Source organism: Colletotrichum scovillei, assembly GCF_011075155.1.
Source record: "Colletotrichum scovillei strain TJNH1 chromosome Unknown Contig00011, whole genome shotgun sequence".
NCBI lineage: Eukaryota > Fungi > Ascomycota > Sordariomycetes > Glomerellales > Glomerellaceae > Colletotrichum > Colletotrichum scovillei.
This window is the reverse complement of record NW_023336269.1, coordinates 2,100,740-2,115,686: the sequence shown is the minus strand read 5'-3', so window position 1 is coordinate 2,115,686 and position 14,947 is coordinate 2,100,740. Positions and strand designations below refer to the sequence as shown.

Genomic DNA, 14,947 nt, shown 5'->3' with positions numbered 1-14,947 from the left:
GTGGGTTAAATGTTTGTGTCTTTGAAGATGAGATTTGGAGATTCAATGTCCCTCAGTATTATTTACATGGCGCTACAATTGTGTAGCTTTTTATCGCCCCCGTTAATCTCGTACAGTTGAAATCTCTCTCGCGAGGCGCTATAGCCCCGTCCCAATGCCGGTGGTGGTAATACAAGCACAACTCCCTCGAGTAAAGCCCCCCTTTTCCTGTGCTCCGTTACAAAAATGGTATGATACAAGCCTGTTTCCCTCTTAAAAACAGGAGGAAAGGGGAGTGGTGGTGATGATGATGGGGGATTGGGTGGGGGTATGGTATGACATGTCTAATTCAGTTTCCGAGGTCGTTAAAAAAAACGTCTTCCGTATCTCACAGACCTTTTCCGATTCATTGGAGCCTTTACTTTTTTCGTTGTTGGTTATTCTCTTCTTTCCTCCGCTCGCGCGCACTACGCTTCCAGGGCGCCAGTGTCGTCATCTTCCGCTTTACCAGGAGGATCTCTGCTGACGCTCTCTTCCACCGAAGCCACGTCCACCGCCCCGGCTAAAGCCACCTGAACGGCGGTCAGAGGAACGGCGGTCAGAGCTGGTGCTGTCCATCTCCATCTTCTCGAAAGCATCGCGGGGCTCGCGGCGGCTGAAGCCACCACGGTCACCACGGTCACCACCACGGCTGAAGCCTTCACGGTCGCCACGGCCGCCGCTGTCGTACCTGGAGCCCGGTTGTCTGACATTGAGACCTCTGATTCTGCGCAGACCACGCTTCTCGATGGTGGAAGCGCTCAAGGCGGGTGTATCGTCCTGCTCCATGGCATTGACCCACCACTCGCGGAGCTCGTCAACCTTGGCCTGAACGTTGTCGCGGTTCTGGCCGAACAGGGACAGGTAGGCAACCTCCAAGACTTGGGGGTCAACTCGAGCAGTAGCCTGGGTCACCTTCTCGCAAATCGCCGTAGGCTCGTCTCCGCTGGTGAAGTCGTGCTGAGCACAGTCGAGCGTCTTGTTGGGCTTCAAGGGAAGGCCTTGCAGTTCCCGGCGGGCAAGTTCCATTTCGCTGTCGGCGAGAATCAACCATCCCTCACCCTCCTTGCCCGCACGAGCCGTGCGGCCGAGTCTGTGGATGTATTGCTCACGGTCTGAGGTAGCGCCAATCTGGATAACGTGGGTGACGTTGGGGAAATCGAGACCTCTGGCAGTAACGTCGGTGGAAAACAGGATGCCGGACCTGGCCTTGCGGAACAACTCTGCAGCCTTCGTGCGCTGGCTCTGGGTGAGCTTAGAGTGAATTCTCCATCCCTGGACGCGATCACGGTCGCCTCTCATCGTAATGTCGACATCGCCAGCAAGATCGACCAAGGCTGACGTAGGCAAGAATACAAGGGCCTTGAAGGGCAGCAGATCCCGGTCGGCAGTTCTCTTCTGGATTTCCTTGTCGATGAGCTCGTACATGGCAGGGAAGACGTTGGCCCAGCCTCTGCAGTGGACAACGTGCTGATCAACTCTGTCGTGGGTGAGAACGTCGTCCTTGGAGATGGTCTGGATGAAGTCAAAGTTGTCGGGGCGGACCCATTGGCGGGCAAGAGCGATGACGTTCTTGGGGATGGTCGCAGAGAAGAGCAGAGTCTGGCGCGCAGAAGTCTTGGGGTCAGGGAGCTGATCGACAATAGACTGCAGCTCTCTCTCGAAACCGACATCGAGCATGCGGTCGGCCTCGTCGAGGACAATCGCAGCCAGGTTGGGTGCCTCAATTCCGCTGTAAGGGTCCTCGAGAAGGTCGTTGAGACGTCCGGGTGTACCAACGAGCAAGTGGCAACCTTCTCTACGGGTCTTGTGCAGCATCTCGCCCTTTCGTGTTCCACCGACGGCACGCTGGACGACCAGGCCCGTGCCCTGGCACAGCTTCTCGGCCTCGAGGGCGATTTGTTCGGCAAGCTCACGTGTAGGGGAGATGATGACTCCACGGATATCCTTGGAGCTGGCCTGGTAACGAGCCTTTCTGGTTGCGAGCGACGGATCCGCCGCAATCATTCTCTGCAGAATGGGAACGAGGAACGCCAGGGTCTTTCCGGTACCTGTCTTTGCTTGGGCGACACTGTGAGGTAGTGTTAGTATATTGTACAGCGTAGTCGCGCTGATGATGATTGAATTCGACTTACAGATCCATGCCCTTCAGTGCAGGCTCGATGGTCTTGCTCTGGACGTCCGTCATGTTCTCATACCGCATTCTGTTCGTGATGGTGTCGACAAGGGTAGAGTGAACGCCCAACTTCGTCAAATCCGCGAACTTGGTCGTCAGACCCGAAGCGTTTCCTTCATCCTCGGCGACCGGAGCAGCCGCAGCGCTGGCGGCCTCGCTAGAATAAAGTCTGAACGCATTAATGCTGAGTGGCACGCGAAGCGCGCTTGCTGGAGCCTTCGCGATCGTCTGGAGGGTGGCAGGTCTGGTCGTTCGGAGAGCCGGGGCGGCGAAGGTTGCGCCGCTGATGCGAGCGCACCTCCTGAGAGATTGGCGAAACATTTGTATGTGTGTGTGTTTGTAGAATGTGATTAAAAAACAGTAGCTACCGAAGAAAAAGGACGATACAATACAGCTCTTTGGTTCTAGAAAGAAAAAAAGGGAGTGGGCGAAGGAGGGTGTGTAGGATGCAAATCTGTCGTCCTCTTTTTTTTCGCCAGTTGGGAGACAGGAGGCGAGCCGATAAGAATTTTTTCCCGGCCTTATCTGCCCATCACTTCACGTTTTCCCTGAGCTTCGGTTGGTTCCTTTGGTTTTCGGTGGGTCTTTCCTGCGACTGACAGGGGACGGGATGGAACAGCCACTCATTGACGCGCCCCGGGGCGCTCCGGCTTCGACCCCTGCGAGGCAAGCTTTTAGCGTCTATCATCGGAGCACTCATACTTTTGCTCTCTCAACTCAACCTCAGGTAATTTGAACAATCATAACCTCTTGCCTACTCCCTTTGCTCAAACACCCACTGAAGTTCCAACGATGAGCCAGAGTGGTATGACAAACCAATACCCTCTTGTAGACCGGTCAGAAAGGACAGTAGAAGGTCTGGCCAAATTTATGGCGGGTAGTTTGTTTGCTGTACTCAGTATCCCTGCTCAACTTAGTCTTCCCTTACTCCGTACTTTATCTATCATGAGATCTCACTCGTTTGGGCCAACAAAAATCAAAGGTCATTGATTCATTAGTGTCGAAAATGAGTTTCTCTATAACCCAATCGTTGCACACCACCAACATTTGATGGCGATGCGCTGGCGAGACTCCGATCTCTTCGATCATCGCAGGAAACCTCATAGTCAAGTAAGCTCTCAAGTGAGATGCCAATGACAAGAGGCTTTCCCAACTGAGCTCAACCCAGCAAGCTAGTGTGAGCTATTGTAAAGCTCAGGTAGAGCCCGCTCCATCCCAGACTTGGTCTAACTGAATCTTTCAAGTAGAGATGTTCCACCTAGAAAAAGTACCTGCGTTTGCAGCAACCATACCTAACCAGAGATAAGGAAACGGAGATATACGCCGAAAGTCTAAACCCGAAAAAATATGATGAAATCCCCATATCATAGTGCGTCAAATGTCCTCATTACCGGTCGTCTCATTGTCTCTTGGGCGCCACGATGGACAGACCCTCGCCGACACCATCGGATAGACCTCCCGTGAGGCCCTCAACCGTCCAGGCAACAGCCTCTGTGAGAGCCTGCCCGAGCCTGCCGTCGCCGACGTTGTACAGTGCCCCGGTTATGCGCATTCCCTTGCTGCCGATCGCGTTGGCGAGACCCATGCCCGCGCCCACAAGGTTCTCCGATATCCGGTACTCCCTCTCCGTGCGGGCCGCTAACCGCAGCATGAGGATGATGTACGGCAGCGCCAGGTGGATGAGGATGAAGATGTTGACGACTGCGATTTGGACGCCCCGGTGAAGAATCGATCTGCCGTTGTTCGCACCCCGCGAGGGGGAATACGCCCGGCCGCCCGGACTTGGTGGCGGGATGAAATTGGAGGGTGTCGACGTGCGGAGTCGGTGAAGCTCGTGTTCGTTGAGGTCGCTGGGAAGGGCCTTGAGGATGTACTCGACGCCGTCGAGAAACGCTTTCCTCTCAAAATCGACTGCCGGCCGCCTTGACGGATGCCTCAGCTCATCTTGGGCGACGGCGATCAAAGCAAGTCCTGCGGACCAAGTGGTAAGTCGGAGGCATCAATCAATATCACAACGGCTCTCACCTTGCTGGGCGAAGCGCCAATCTACGTTTGAAGATTGGCTAGACGCCTGCTGTTGCTGTTGCTGATAATACTGTTCCGTTTGTTGCCGCTGCTGCTCATGCTTCTCGGCTGCCGAACGCACCTCGTACGTCCGGTGTTCGGTGGCCACCAGGCTCATGTGCTGCTCTTCCGTGCTCTCGGAGACGAGACGCGCCTGCGTAATATTTCGGTGGACGCCGTCGTCGAGTCCTGACAGGGTGCGGGTGTGTGATTGCCTGCTCGAGGTGAGGGTTTGCATGCTCGCGCTCTTGCGGATAGACCGCAGGGGCGGTAGCCGGGACTGAAGAGAGGTTGGCAGCATCGAGAAGACCGTCGATGACATTCTATTCTGCGGGAGAGTAATCTCTTCGAAAATGGGACCCCAGGGCCGCAAGGGGGGCATTGTGTTTTTATTATCTCCCTCTTGAGCGGGAGGAAGGCGAAGGAGGGGGAATGGGCGCTATTGTCCGTCCGTCCGCCTGTGTTGACAATCTAATGGTTGTCGGGGAATTCGGTGAGATGGCGTGGCGGTCTGTTCTCGGTCTGCTATTCTGGTAAGTCCCAGGCTTGTGATGGCGAGGACGAGGGCGCTGTCGCCAGTGAAGGAATGTTACGGACCAAGAACGTCGAGATCTAGCCCAAGCGCCCGTTACTTTGCGACTGAGGGAATGTTGTCGAGAAAAAGCGTTGATAAGAGATTGCCCCGCTGTTGTAAATCCCACGTTTTGACGTGCTTGCGGCAACGGTTGTATCCAAGTGAAAGTGGTTGGAATTTTTGAGTCTAAGATACGTAGGATGCCAAGCAGAGGTTGAGGAGGACGACGAAGATGAATTGGCAAAAAAATAAAAATTGTTTGACAGATCTAGGTCGAGTCACAGGATAATCAGTTGGTTTGAGGCTTCTTTGAGCGAGTTGCAAAATCCAAGGTGAGACAAAGAAAGCGAAGGGGAGGGGGGGAAAGGTTTAAGAGAAGAGGCAAGTTCAAGTAAGGCCAGTCACGGAGTGCAGTACCTAGTAGAGCAAGGTAATAGTAGGTACTTTGGAGTCTTGACTAAGAAGCGAAAGAACCTGCAAGTGGAGGGGCAGATGGAGCGTATCAGTTGGGAGTGGTGAATGGCCTGTTTCTGCCCCCGGTTTGCATCTTCTTTCTTTGGCAGTCGTTCCCGCTGAGGCGGGTAGGGGGCGGGAAATCTGGTGGGCATGGATCGAATCGGCGGTGGCCGGCTCGCAGATAGTCTGATACGAAGAGAAGAAAGTCCCGTCAGATGAGGGAAAGTTTACCTCATGTTTTGGGGGACAATACGTCTCTCTACTTCTCGAGTCTCTGCAAGCACGGAACCTTGGCTGTCAAATGCAGAAACAGAGAACGGTAAGGTACGGATAGCGCTGGAAAAGATACTTTGAAATCCTCGTGTCTTTGTTACGTCCTACTATGCGCGTCCCAGCGTATTGCGTAGCAGAACTGCGTAACATGCTGGTCGAACCATGATACGGTAACTTAACACAAAGGGCCCCCCGCCTCTCATCTTCGCTGACCATCCGGACAGCCTTTTTCAGTATTTTTCTTCCTTCTCTGCCCCATGCTAATTATCGTATATTCGTCCGCCCTGTTTTTCTTCTTCGTTTTCTCCTCTCTGGCAGTGGATATATCCTGCGCGGTGAAGATGGGGCCCACGGGGAGGGACTTACAGTCAAGTCAGTCAGTCAGTAAAAAAAAGCATGTGAAAGACAGAAATGTTGGGTCGAAGCGGGGCTCTCTATCGGTCTTGTCTTTCTCTATCTGATCCATCCATGCCCCCATGCCCATAGCCACCCACAAAACACATGGCCCATGGCGCCAATGCAGCGAATGCATGAAGAGGTAGGTAGCCCTCACGCGGAAGCGTACGGATACGCCCTGTCTCTCTCTCTCTCTCTCATTCTCACACTCATTCTCTGAGTCTCTTGACGGTCCCCACCTCATCTGCATGCACGCAATTGGGACGCTAAGCGTTACAAGGGTCCAGTGTCAAGAGGCTCCTGGCATTCATGGCCTCTTACACAGCGCTGCATAGATATCGCAGCAGAGCAGTGTGTGCAGTCAAAGGATCGTAGTCTTTCGTCACGATCCTGCAAGTCACCAAGTCACCATGTCGCAAATCCCGGCTGTGTCACGCTGCATCTTCCTGCGGGACATTTCTTTTTTGAACCGGTTTCCCCCCATTGCAAGGGGGGCTGATTCAACGGTTGAACGAGCGTCCCATGAGATCGGCAGAAAGAAGCCTCCGGCTAGGAGTGACATTCAGTGACACAACGTCTACAATCTCCAAGCCAAAGACCTGGTGGCGCTAGACAGGAACGAGAAAAACGGATTGGGAGGAGAAAACCACCCCCGAAAGAAAAAATGGAGAGAAGCTAGACTCGTACAGCGAGTGAGATCCAGCCGTCAGAACACGCCGGCAAATCTTGGTACGGACACTGGGCTGTAGCATCCCGTGCCATGTACCCCTCCTTGAACCCCTCCACGTCCGCCAACAACTCTCTCACTCACCATTTCAACTACAAGATGAACTGCATTCATTCACATCTCAGTAATGAGATACTTGCATCTATCTCATTGCCACCGGCGCTAACTTCCCTCCTACTCCTCTTGCCGTTACATAGTAGCAGAACCTCGGATTCTTTTGACCAACATGCGGCGTAAAGAGAGGCGTCTTGTCATCCCGAGTTTAGATTTCCAACACCCTCTTCTTATCAGTCGAACGACACCAGTCGGAGAACTGCCTTACCTCACGTACAGGGTGCAATACCGACGGCATGCCTAATCTGGGTAACCCTAGGAGACAGATGATGAGATCTGACATTCACACCAACAAGACAATCACCAGTGTGACAGGCCCCCATGCTGCTGTATTACGACAACCCACGCGATCGATGAAGAACGACAAAGATTTACCCGCGGCCCAGACCCCAATCTCACCTCTGACTACCTACACGCCTATACCATGTTGCGCCCCATGTCTCAGTCTCCTTTCTCTGCCTCGAAGCCACCTAAACATGCATTCCATGTTTTCATCCGACTCTTTCATGGTCCACGAATCTCAGCAGAACAGAACCCCCACGTGTCTCTCAGGAACCTCATGTCCGAGGAACGGGTCGTTCTCCCGAGTCATTCTCGAATCGTCCCGTACTTTTTTTCCCACCCGACTTGGGGAAACGTGAGGAGAGCCTGGACCTATGAAACGTTGGCTTGTTCAGATCTTCAGTCCAGCAGCATAAGAAGAACTTTGGCGTCGAGATAAGAGACCATTCGAGGCGACAATTCTTTTATCAAATGGCAATGCAATGTGCATGTTGCCACCCAGCATTGCATCTGGAGCCTTAACAGCACGCACGTAAGACAAGATGTCATGGCCGTTGCCCCCCCACGGCGAGACAGTCTGTCCGGTCACACAAACCAGTATCATGCGGCTCGGCGGAGTGAGAGAGAGCCTCAATCACATGCGCTGTGGCTGGAACGTGATGTCAAGGCAGACAAACAACCGTGGTGACAAAACACCTGCTCGAATGAAATCGAGTAGTTGTGATAATGACAAGAACATCCTACCACCTCCGTCCCATAGTCTCTACATAAGCTCCACATACCTATCTCTCACAGCATGTCATGACTCCCCCCTTGTATAAACGTCACTGACGAAGAATTTGATAAAATCACTCCAAACTTTCCTGGTGGTGAAGATTAATAAGTGCCAAACAAAACGAACGAGTCAAGCCCACAGGAAACGTCAAGCTAATGTCGTTCAGACCCGATGAACTAACCCCTTCATGAAGATGGGCGACACTGATACGGTTGCACTTATGCCAACGGCGCCTGGGTCTCCCGCTCTCCGTTTTCTTACTTGTGACAACTACCGGAGTGGCGTGCCCTTAGGTTCTTATCTCGGTCAAGTTCGAATAGCCCCGTTCAACCGCAGCACGTGCTTGTCAAGTTCGACACGACTCATCAGGGTCCTTCTTCTCAACGCACATTCTCACTGCATGAGGTAAAGTAGTCAAGCCAGATCCACATCGCGCCATCGGCCAGCTAAGCCCACGGTTCCGAGGAGAAAAGTGACATGTGCCAAAGTAGTGTGAGGCAAGGTAGGTTTCCCCACAGCGTTGGAGGCATAAGAAATATGTGCCATTATATCCTCATCCATCCTCCTCCAAACTAGACTGAAGCCGAAGAGCTCTTCGTTCTCGGCTGTTCCTGTGCGAGTATGTATGTGAGTGTGAGTGTACAGAATTCCCAAATGCACATACCCCGGCAATCTCTTCCCATGCCTTCAACAATCAAGAGAACAATGCGCTGTGAAAGGCCCATCCCATTTCGCCGTAATCCAAGACTACCTTATGCCGCCTTCTCAGCAGCAATCTTAGCCTCCATCTTCCGCCGCGCCGCAAGAATCATTTCGTCCCTCCGCTTCTGCAACAGCGACTGCCTTTCGTCCCTGTTCGAGCTCCACCCCTTGGCAGCCTTCTCCTTCTCCTTCTCCGCGACGGCGGCGGCGTCCGCTTCCGCTTGCCGCTGTTGCTGCGCCGAGATCTTATCTTGGAGCTTGTATCTCGTAATCAGGTCCGGCTGCGTGGGCTTCTCGGGCGCCTTGGCCGGTGTCGAGGAGCTGGACGCTGCGTTATTCGCTCCCGGCGGGGGAGGGGGCTGGAAGGTGATTGGGGGCTGTTTGACGACACGTACCAAGGTCAGCAAAAATGAAGTGCGCGACATTAGGAGAAAGTAATCCGTGTATCATGGGGGTATAGTAGCTCCCAGCCATGATGTTGTCGCCGGCGCGTGCGTACTCGGCACGCCGAGCTTTCGCCCGAGATGAAGTTGGGAAAGGCAAGGATTCAAACTCACAGCTTCCATCCGTCCTGCGAGAATCCTCTCAGACGTCGCCTGGATATTTCCGCCGTTTCTCTGCAAATCCCACAGAACCGTTCGCCTGTCCACTTGCGGGAACATCTGCTGTATCCTCTCTACCGCCGCCTCGCGCGTGCGTAGTACCGCTGCAGCGCTCTGTCGCGGCGCCGGTGGCGGGGCGGGCGAAAAGAACAGGAACCGTATCACGAATGCTGTAACCAGCAGTATCATCACCAGATACGGCAGCGAGATCTGCTCGTTCGCCATGGCAACGGATTCTGTGTCTGTGTCGTGCCGCTCTGGCCGGTGGAGGTCGTCGATCTGGTGTAAGGCCGGAGTGTTTGTGGGCTCTCGCTGTCGGAAGTGGCGGTTGGAAGCTTGGAGCGGTGCAGGCCTCTTGGAGGTTGCAACCAAAATGAAGAGAGTCCGAGGAGCGTATGGCCGCTGCGCGTGGGATAGGGATGTGGTCGGATCAGATGCGTGGAGTCTCGCTGGCAGCTTTTATGGAGTTGATGAGTTCATCAGCCCTCCTCAGGGAGCAGGGGTTTGGAGCTTATGTGGACAGTGGCGCGCAATCGGAGTTACCCGCGCTTTCCCATCTGAGGAAGTCGAGCACGGACCGCCCTAACAACCTCCACTCAAGCTCGCCAAGGTAACTTCTGAGTACCTTTCTCCGTAAGGATATCTTCACAGAGGAGATATCTCTTGCTATACCAGGCGCTTCCGACGTCCAAAAGGTAACATCACGTACATTTGGAAGCACGGAGATAGAAGACAGTTTTCGTTCGCAGCATCGGCGTCGTCATTTTATTTCCCTTTGTTTGACGGCCGTGGGTAACTCCCATTGATCAGTGATTCATACACACAAAGCAGCGGCAGATATGCAGCGGCTGCCATTTGCCTGGCCAGCTTCATACCGGAAGCCTGTAAAACCATGCCGTATCAACATGACTTAACGCCTGTCGGGTCTCATGCCCAGTGCCCAGGTACCAAGTCGTTTCCAGCCTCGTCAATAAAACGAGAAAGCCAATGAACCATAAACCCCAATTCAACTATGCAACCGGTTGTGCCAGATTTGTCTCCAGGTCACCGTAGTGGAGAGTGAGTTCTCTCTGTATTCAAGATTAGTCATTTGCGCTCAATATCTGAAAGAGAGAAACCCAAGACGTACCCGCTCCTTGCGCCAGTTGGTGGTGTCCCAGACGATGTAGTAGCCGCGTTCATGGTGGGGACCAAGGCTGGCGGGCATCATGAGCTCGTCCTTAGTCAACCAGAAATGCAGCTTCTTGTGCCAACGCCAGTTTCGGCTGTGCCTGCAAGGTTGTTAACAGTGGCCACCTCGGGTGTGAGAAATACATACAACTCGACCGCAGCCAATTGTTGCTTGACGTCCTGTGTACAGCTGTAGAAGATCCAGAACAGGGTCTCCTCGTTGAACGACGGGATCTTGGTCTCAATTGGTTGCACATTGGTCACTTTGTAACACTCAGGAAGCCGGACGCTGGGAATCGCGGGACGCGGAGGCGTGTCGTCGTAGAGAGAGTAAATCTGCGTAGAAATGAGACTGTCATGGTCAGTAGGTGTTCCTTTACAAACAGTCAGAATGCTTACTCTGGCGAGTTGACGTTGAGTCCGAACTCGTTGGGATCCATTCCCTGCATCAGGGCGCCATAGCTGGGGTAGTTGTTCATGAGAACGCGTAAACCCTTCATGCCGAATTTGTCGATGGGCGCCATTCCCGCCAGAGGGTCCTGCACGTCGGGTGATTGGCCTTCCTTCTCCTCTTTGGCCTTGCCATTGCCTGTGATTGCGTCGTTGCCAATGGCGCCGGGGGGGTTCCTGGTCTCTGCGGACTGAGAAGCGCTGTCGCCACCAGTCTCATCAGCGAAAGAGTTGCCTCTTTCGCCAGATGCCTCTTGTATTCTTGCTTGATCTATATCGTGTCAGTGAGTGTATGGCCGTCCGATGAGCTGGGTTCGATATACCTTGCACGCTAGCGATGGAAGGTGAGCGACCATCTGACGTTCTGCTGTTCGCAGAGAGCGCATTGAGAAGACCGTTACCGGCACCTGCACTTCGGGCAGGAGGTATCGCGGCGGTTGAGCCGCTGGCCTGGCTGCCACCGAAACCCAAAGAGGGCATCAGGTTAGCACTTCGCTCACCACCGATTTCGCCGTTCGAGTTTCTATTCAAGGGCGGGAAATCATCCACAGGATTAGACTGGGCTTGAGGCGCCGGACCTGCGCTGCTCTGACCACCGAAGCGAAAGGCGCCTTGGCGAGCCGAAGTTGGCGTGAAGAGCTCGTCCTGCCCGCTCTGAGCCGACAGTGGCGTCGACTGCTGGTTGCGCGGCACTGGGCCAGCACCCAGGTTCCGCGACGCTGTTGATGACCACATGTTTGACTGACCGGTGGTGTTCATCTGGGCGTTGTTGGAGAGAGATGGAAATTCGCTACTTCAGAAGTCAGTACCACTATCGGTGGCAGAAATGATGGGTGAAGCGGTCGCCCGCGATCGCGCCAGACGCAGTGATGAGGAAGGAGAGGAAGGGGGAGAATAAAAATACGTCTTGAGGACATCCGCGTAGCCCTTTTTGGGCTTCTCGCGAGGCGAAGAAGACGATGCTTTATCCATCTTTTCTTGTCTCGCTGCTTTCTTTCGGACAAGACGTTGCCTTTTGCCCATGATGAAAGGAAGAGAAGAGACGAGAGCTCGAAAGACCCGAGAAAAGTAGAAAGACCAAAGTGCGGCTGGCCGTGAAGCTAGAAATGCGGCTGGTGCCACTACTTTGGGTGGTGATCGTGGGGAAAGCGGTAGGTGGATGTGCAGGGTAGCCGGTGAGGGAGGAAAGAGGAAAGAACGTACGAAAGGTCCAGCGGCGTTGCCGGTTGCGACCCGCTTAAGCTTTGTGCAAAGCTCACATTTCCTCCAAGTTGACGGGCTTGATTTGGCAAACCAGCACCTCCCATGGGTACTCCTCCTCCAAATGCCCAGCCAGATCCATTACTGCCTGTATATTCCAAGATACTCCACGTTAACATCAGGTCTTCCTGTTGGCACCGCCTTTGTACCCAATCACACCACACACATGGAGACAGAGCTGAGTGTCCCTACCTATTTTCCCATTTGGTAACCTGTTTGATACTGCCCTCCCAGCTTGTTGTTGTTGCTGTTGTTGTTGCTGCTGCTGCTGGCCACCAAAACCTGCCGGTATGCCACGCAGTGATTGAGGAGCTACTCCTACTGGTTGCGCCCATTGTCAGCTTGGAGGTCTTGCATAGTGTCGCCTAAGAGTAGCGAGGCTCGAAGCCATCGTCTTCAACAGTAGCGTGTGTACGAGGGGTCCATGATTGTCCATCCAAAGGCCGTGTTTACGTCGAAGAGTACCAGCGCTGGATCTCGAGGGTGAGGGCTACATGTCGGCGCTAACAGTGGCAACGATCTACTGAGAGTATCATTGGTGGCGTGACGTTTCGCATGCATGGTTTCGATGCTCCTCAAGCTTTCTCGACGATATAGAGGCGCGGCGACCACAATTGAGAGGTGCGACGAGATCCAAGTGGCCTTGATGGACATGCAAACGGCGGGGTACCCCGAGGCTGAAAGGGGACGACTAGAGGGTCAGGCCTACCTGGTCGATTCATGATGAAGGCTCGGGGAGTGTACGGTCGCTATCGGGGGTCGCTTTGTATGGTTCGTCGTCGCGGGGAGTTCGGGGGTCAATTAGGATGCATTCGTGGTCGAGATGGCTCGAAAGATTATTCTGGCTCGAAGCTTGCGCACACGAAGGAAGCTCTATGCGGATTCCTGGTGTACAGTGTAGAGACGTCGAAGCCCAGCCAACACTAACGCGCGGAGGACCGGTCAAAGATGGATCCGATGGCCTGTGCGCCCAGAGCCCCTCCAAAAACCCCCTGCATCAGTGCGAACGCGCTACTGCCGTACATACACCTGGGGCCTTTTTTTGACATCATGTCCCTCTCAACACATGAGATGGCAGCTTCCAGCATGCATTGGCTTGATGCTTTCTAACAGCCGAGGCACTCGCACTCTTGCAATAAAGTCACTTGCGCTGCCGTCTCTGGAAATTATTTTCTGCACGTCTTGCAGTCGATGTCTCAATGATCACGCGCCCAGAACAACGCATTGTGTCTCAGAAGTTTTATTCATATGCTCGAGTTGATTGTATCCACCAAGCTCTTCTCGAAGTCGACGCCCTTGAGATGCCTTCCAATGAGAATGATCTTGCCTTCCTGAGCTTGCGTGGCCTCGCGCGATTGGTCAGGCGAGTCAAGAATCTCGAATATCTCCCTCACGCCCTGGATGAGTTTGACATCGCCGTTGTCAAAGACCAGCCGACCCTTTGACCGATGGACCTCAAGCGTCGTCTTTTCGTCCCCAGGAAGCTTACGGTCCCAGAGGATCTTTCTCAACCACCAATCGATCTTCTCCAGTTGTGCGGGTGCCAACTTTGGCACTGGTATCGAGACGGTCGAAATGGTCTACACTTTATCAGCAAAAGAGAAATGCTGCGACTTTCGTGGAGTCACTCACCGAATCTAGATGGCTGTGGCCCTTTTGGCTGGTGTCGAGCTCCGTGACCTGGTCATAGGCATGCAAATCCAGCAAGAACCCTTCCAATTTCGGCACCTCGCTCTGCTTGGTGACGTGTATCTTGGCGAGTCCATTGATAGACTCTATCCTCGATCTGACCTGTCCTAACTCTTCTTCGGAAACCAGATCCGACTTATTGATGACGATGACATCAGCATGTGAGATCTGGACGTGAGCCGTCGTCATGAGCGGACCGTGACTATGGCCGTCATCCTCTTTGTGATCTTCGTCGATCTCAATCTTGCCGGCGGGGTCGTCAAGGCTGCGAAGAATATTCTTCGCATCTACCAGAGTCACGATACCGTCCAAGTAGATTGTGCTTCCTAGGCCATCGTCGACCCAGAACAGGGGCGCAAGGTTGCCAGGGTCCGCAAGACCTGTGGTCTCTAGCAAAATGTAATCGAACGCGCCCTTCTTCTCCATGAGCGACTCGATGGCGTTGACACCAGTGTCCCTGGGCGTATTAATACAAATGCGATTAGTTGACGGGGTGTTCCTACTTTACGGAGCAGCATATGCAGCCGTTGCCGACTTCAAGCCACTCCTCAACTTGCTCATCATCTTTGTTGACAGTGAGCGACTTTTCGATATCGAGAGCTGAAAAGCGTCAGTGGGTTCAAGTGCGTGGTTACATCCGAGGAAACTAACAGTCGCCAAACTCTGCGAATAATATCAGTATAATGCCCCGCTAAACATTTGATTACGCGATTGGCTTACCGTTCATAATCACGGCAATCTTCTTTCCATGTTGCGCCGTCAAGATGTAGTTGAGCAGCGTCGTCTTCCCAGCACCGAGGTAACCCGTTACGATGGTGATCGGGACCTTGATCTGGCTCTCCGACGGTGGCAGATCATCCTCAGCAACGGTTCCGGCCTCTACCAGATCAGGCGGGGCATCATCGTCGAAATCCATGCTAGGATGGAGGGGAACCCTGCGAGAGAGCTCAGACCAATTCTTTGCAGCTTAAGAGGCGAATGGAAGAAAGCAGCGAGTGCCTTGCAAGTGACTGAATTCCCTTGGTCTTGGGAAAAGGCTGTAGAGTTGAGAGAGTTCTCAGTGAAGAATACGCCCTTCAACTGACTTGTCAAGCGAAGAAAGTTCCCAGGCACGAAGGAAGTAGTATTCAAAGCCTGGAGTACGTACCTATTTGACGTCGTCTACCTAGTCCCACACGCCGGCACTCACACTCACCCAAAAAAAAATGGAAAGAAGGAC

The 14,947-nt window shown here is 53.5% G+C and overlaps 5 protein-coding genes across 5 annotated transcripts; all 5 read right to left on the bottom strand.

Annotated features, from left to right (window-relative positions):
- Positions 1-48: 48 nt before the first annotated feature.
- Positions 49-2,662, bottom strand: HER10_EVM0009134 (DEAD/DEAH box helicase). The gene is made up of 2 exons (XM_035478633.1): positions 2,154-2,662; positions 49-2,089 (listed from the first exon to the last, which is right to left on the bottom strand). Exons 1-2 carry the CDS (start codon positions 2,513-2,515, stop codon positions 484-486), a joined length of 1,968 nt encoding a protein of 655 aa, XP_035327123.1. The 5' UTR covers positions 2,516-2,662; the 3' UTR covers positions 49-483.
- A 509-nt stretch (positions 2,663-3,171) lies between these two features.
- Positions 3,172-5,297, bottom strand: HER10_EVM0012466 (uncharacterized protein). The gene is made up of 2 exons (XM_035483181.1): positions 4,220-5,297; positions 3,172-4,165 (listed from the first exon to the last, which is right to left on the bottom strand). The coding sequence occupies exons 1-2, from the start codon at positions 4,638-4,640 to the stop codon at positions 3,594-3,596; spliced, it is 993 nt and encodes a 330-aa protein (XP_035327401.1). The 5' UTR covers positions 4,641-5,297; the 3' UTR covers positions 3,172-3,593.
- A 3,099-nt stretch (positions 5,298-8,396) lies between these two features.
- HER10_EVM0008856 (CUE domain-containing protein) lies at positions 8,397-9,622 on the bottom strand. Its single transcript, XM_035478364.1, has 2 exons — positions 9,115-9,622; positions 8,397-8,934 (listed from the first exon to the last, which is right to left on the bottom strand). The coding sequence occupies exons 1-2, from the start codon at positions 9,382-9,384 to the stop codon at positions 8,608-8,610; spliced, it is 597 nt and encodes a 198-aa protein (XP_035327098.1). The 5' UTR covers positions 9,385-9,622; the 3' UTR covers positions 8,397-8,607.
- Positions 9,623-9,924: 302 nt separating this feature from the next.
- HER10_EVM0006141 (NOT2/NOT3/NOT5 family protein) lies at positions 9,925-12,086 on the bottom strand (the record flags this gene model as incomplete). The annotated part of the gene is made up of 7 exons (XM_035475735.1): positions 9,925-10,041; positions 10,188-10,229; positions 10,289-10,430; positions 10,478-10,681; positions 10,729-11,050; positions 11,103-11,569; positions 11,983-12,086. 7 exons carry the CDS (start codon positions 12,084-12,086, stop codon positions 9,925-9,927), a joined length of 1,398 nt encoding a protein of 465 aa, XP_035326891.1.
- A 1,173-nt stretch (positions 12,087-13,259) lies between these two features.
- Positions 13,260-14,813, bottom strand: HER10_EVM0004650 (CobW/HypB/UreG). Its single transcript, XM_035474286.1, has 5 exons — positions 14,449-14,813; positions 14,380-14,391; positions 14,232-14,328; positions 13,672-14,185; positions 13,260-13,619 (listed from the first exon to the last, which is right to left on the bottom strand). Exons 1-5 carry the CDS (start codon positions 14,642-14,644, stop codon positions 13,284-13,286), a joined length of 1,155 nt encoding a protein of 384 aa, XP_035326800.1. The 5' UTR covers positions 14,645-14,813; the 3' UTR covers positions 13,260-13,283.
- Positions 14,814-14,947: the final 134 nt, after the last annotated feature.

What these genes read in the sequence shown, in the direction of transcription:
- HER10_EVM0004650 (XM_035474286.1), bottom strand. Translation starts at nt 14,644, where the DNA reads ATGGATTTCGACGATGATGCCCCGCCTGATCTGGTAGAGGCCGGAACC. An exon ending in TGCATATGCTGCTCCGTAAA is followed by an intron (nt 14,186 to 14,231) that starts GTAGGAACACCC and finishes TAATACGCCCAG; the next exon opens with GGACACTGGTGTCAACGCCA. An exon ending in GCCACAGCCATCTAGATTCG is followed by an intron (nt 13,620 to 13,671) that starts GTGAGTGACTCC and finishes GATAAAGTGTAG; the next exon opens with ACCATTTCGACCGTCTCGAT.
- HER10_EVM0009134 (XM_035478633.1), bottom strand. Translation starts at nt 2,515, where the DNA reads ATGTTTCGCCAATCTCTCAGGAGGTGCGCTCGCATCAGCGGCGCAACC. An exon ending in GCACTGAAGGGCATGGATCT is followed by an intron (nt 2,090 to 2,153) that starts GTAAGTCGAATT and finishes ACTACCTCACAG; the next exon opens with TGTCGCCCAAGCAAAGACAG.
- HER10_EVM0008856 (XM_035478364.1), bottom strand. Translation starts at nt 9,384, where the DNA reads ATGGCGAACGAGCAGATCTCGCTGCCGTATCTGGTGATGATACTGCTG. An exon ending in TCGCAGGACGGATGGAAGCT is followed by an intron (nt 8,935 to 9,114) that starts GTGAGTTTGAAT and finishes GTCGTCAAACAG; the next exon opens with CCCCCAATCACCTTCCAGCC.
- HER10_EVM0012466 (XM_035483181.1), bottom strand. Translation starts at nt 4,640, where the DNA reads ATGCCCCCCTTGCGGCCCTGGGGTCCCATTTTCGAAGAGATTACTCTC. An exon ending in TTGGCGCTTCGCCCAGCAAG is followed by an intron (nt 4,166 to 4,219) that starts GTGAGAGCCGTT and finishes CTTGGTCCGCAG; the next exon opens with GACTTGCTTTGATCGCCGTC.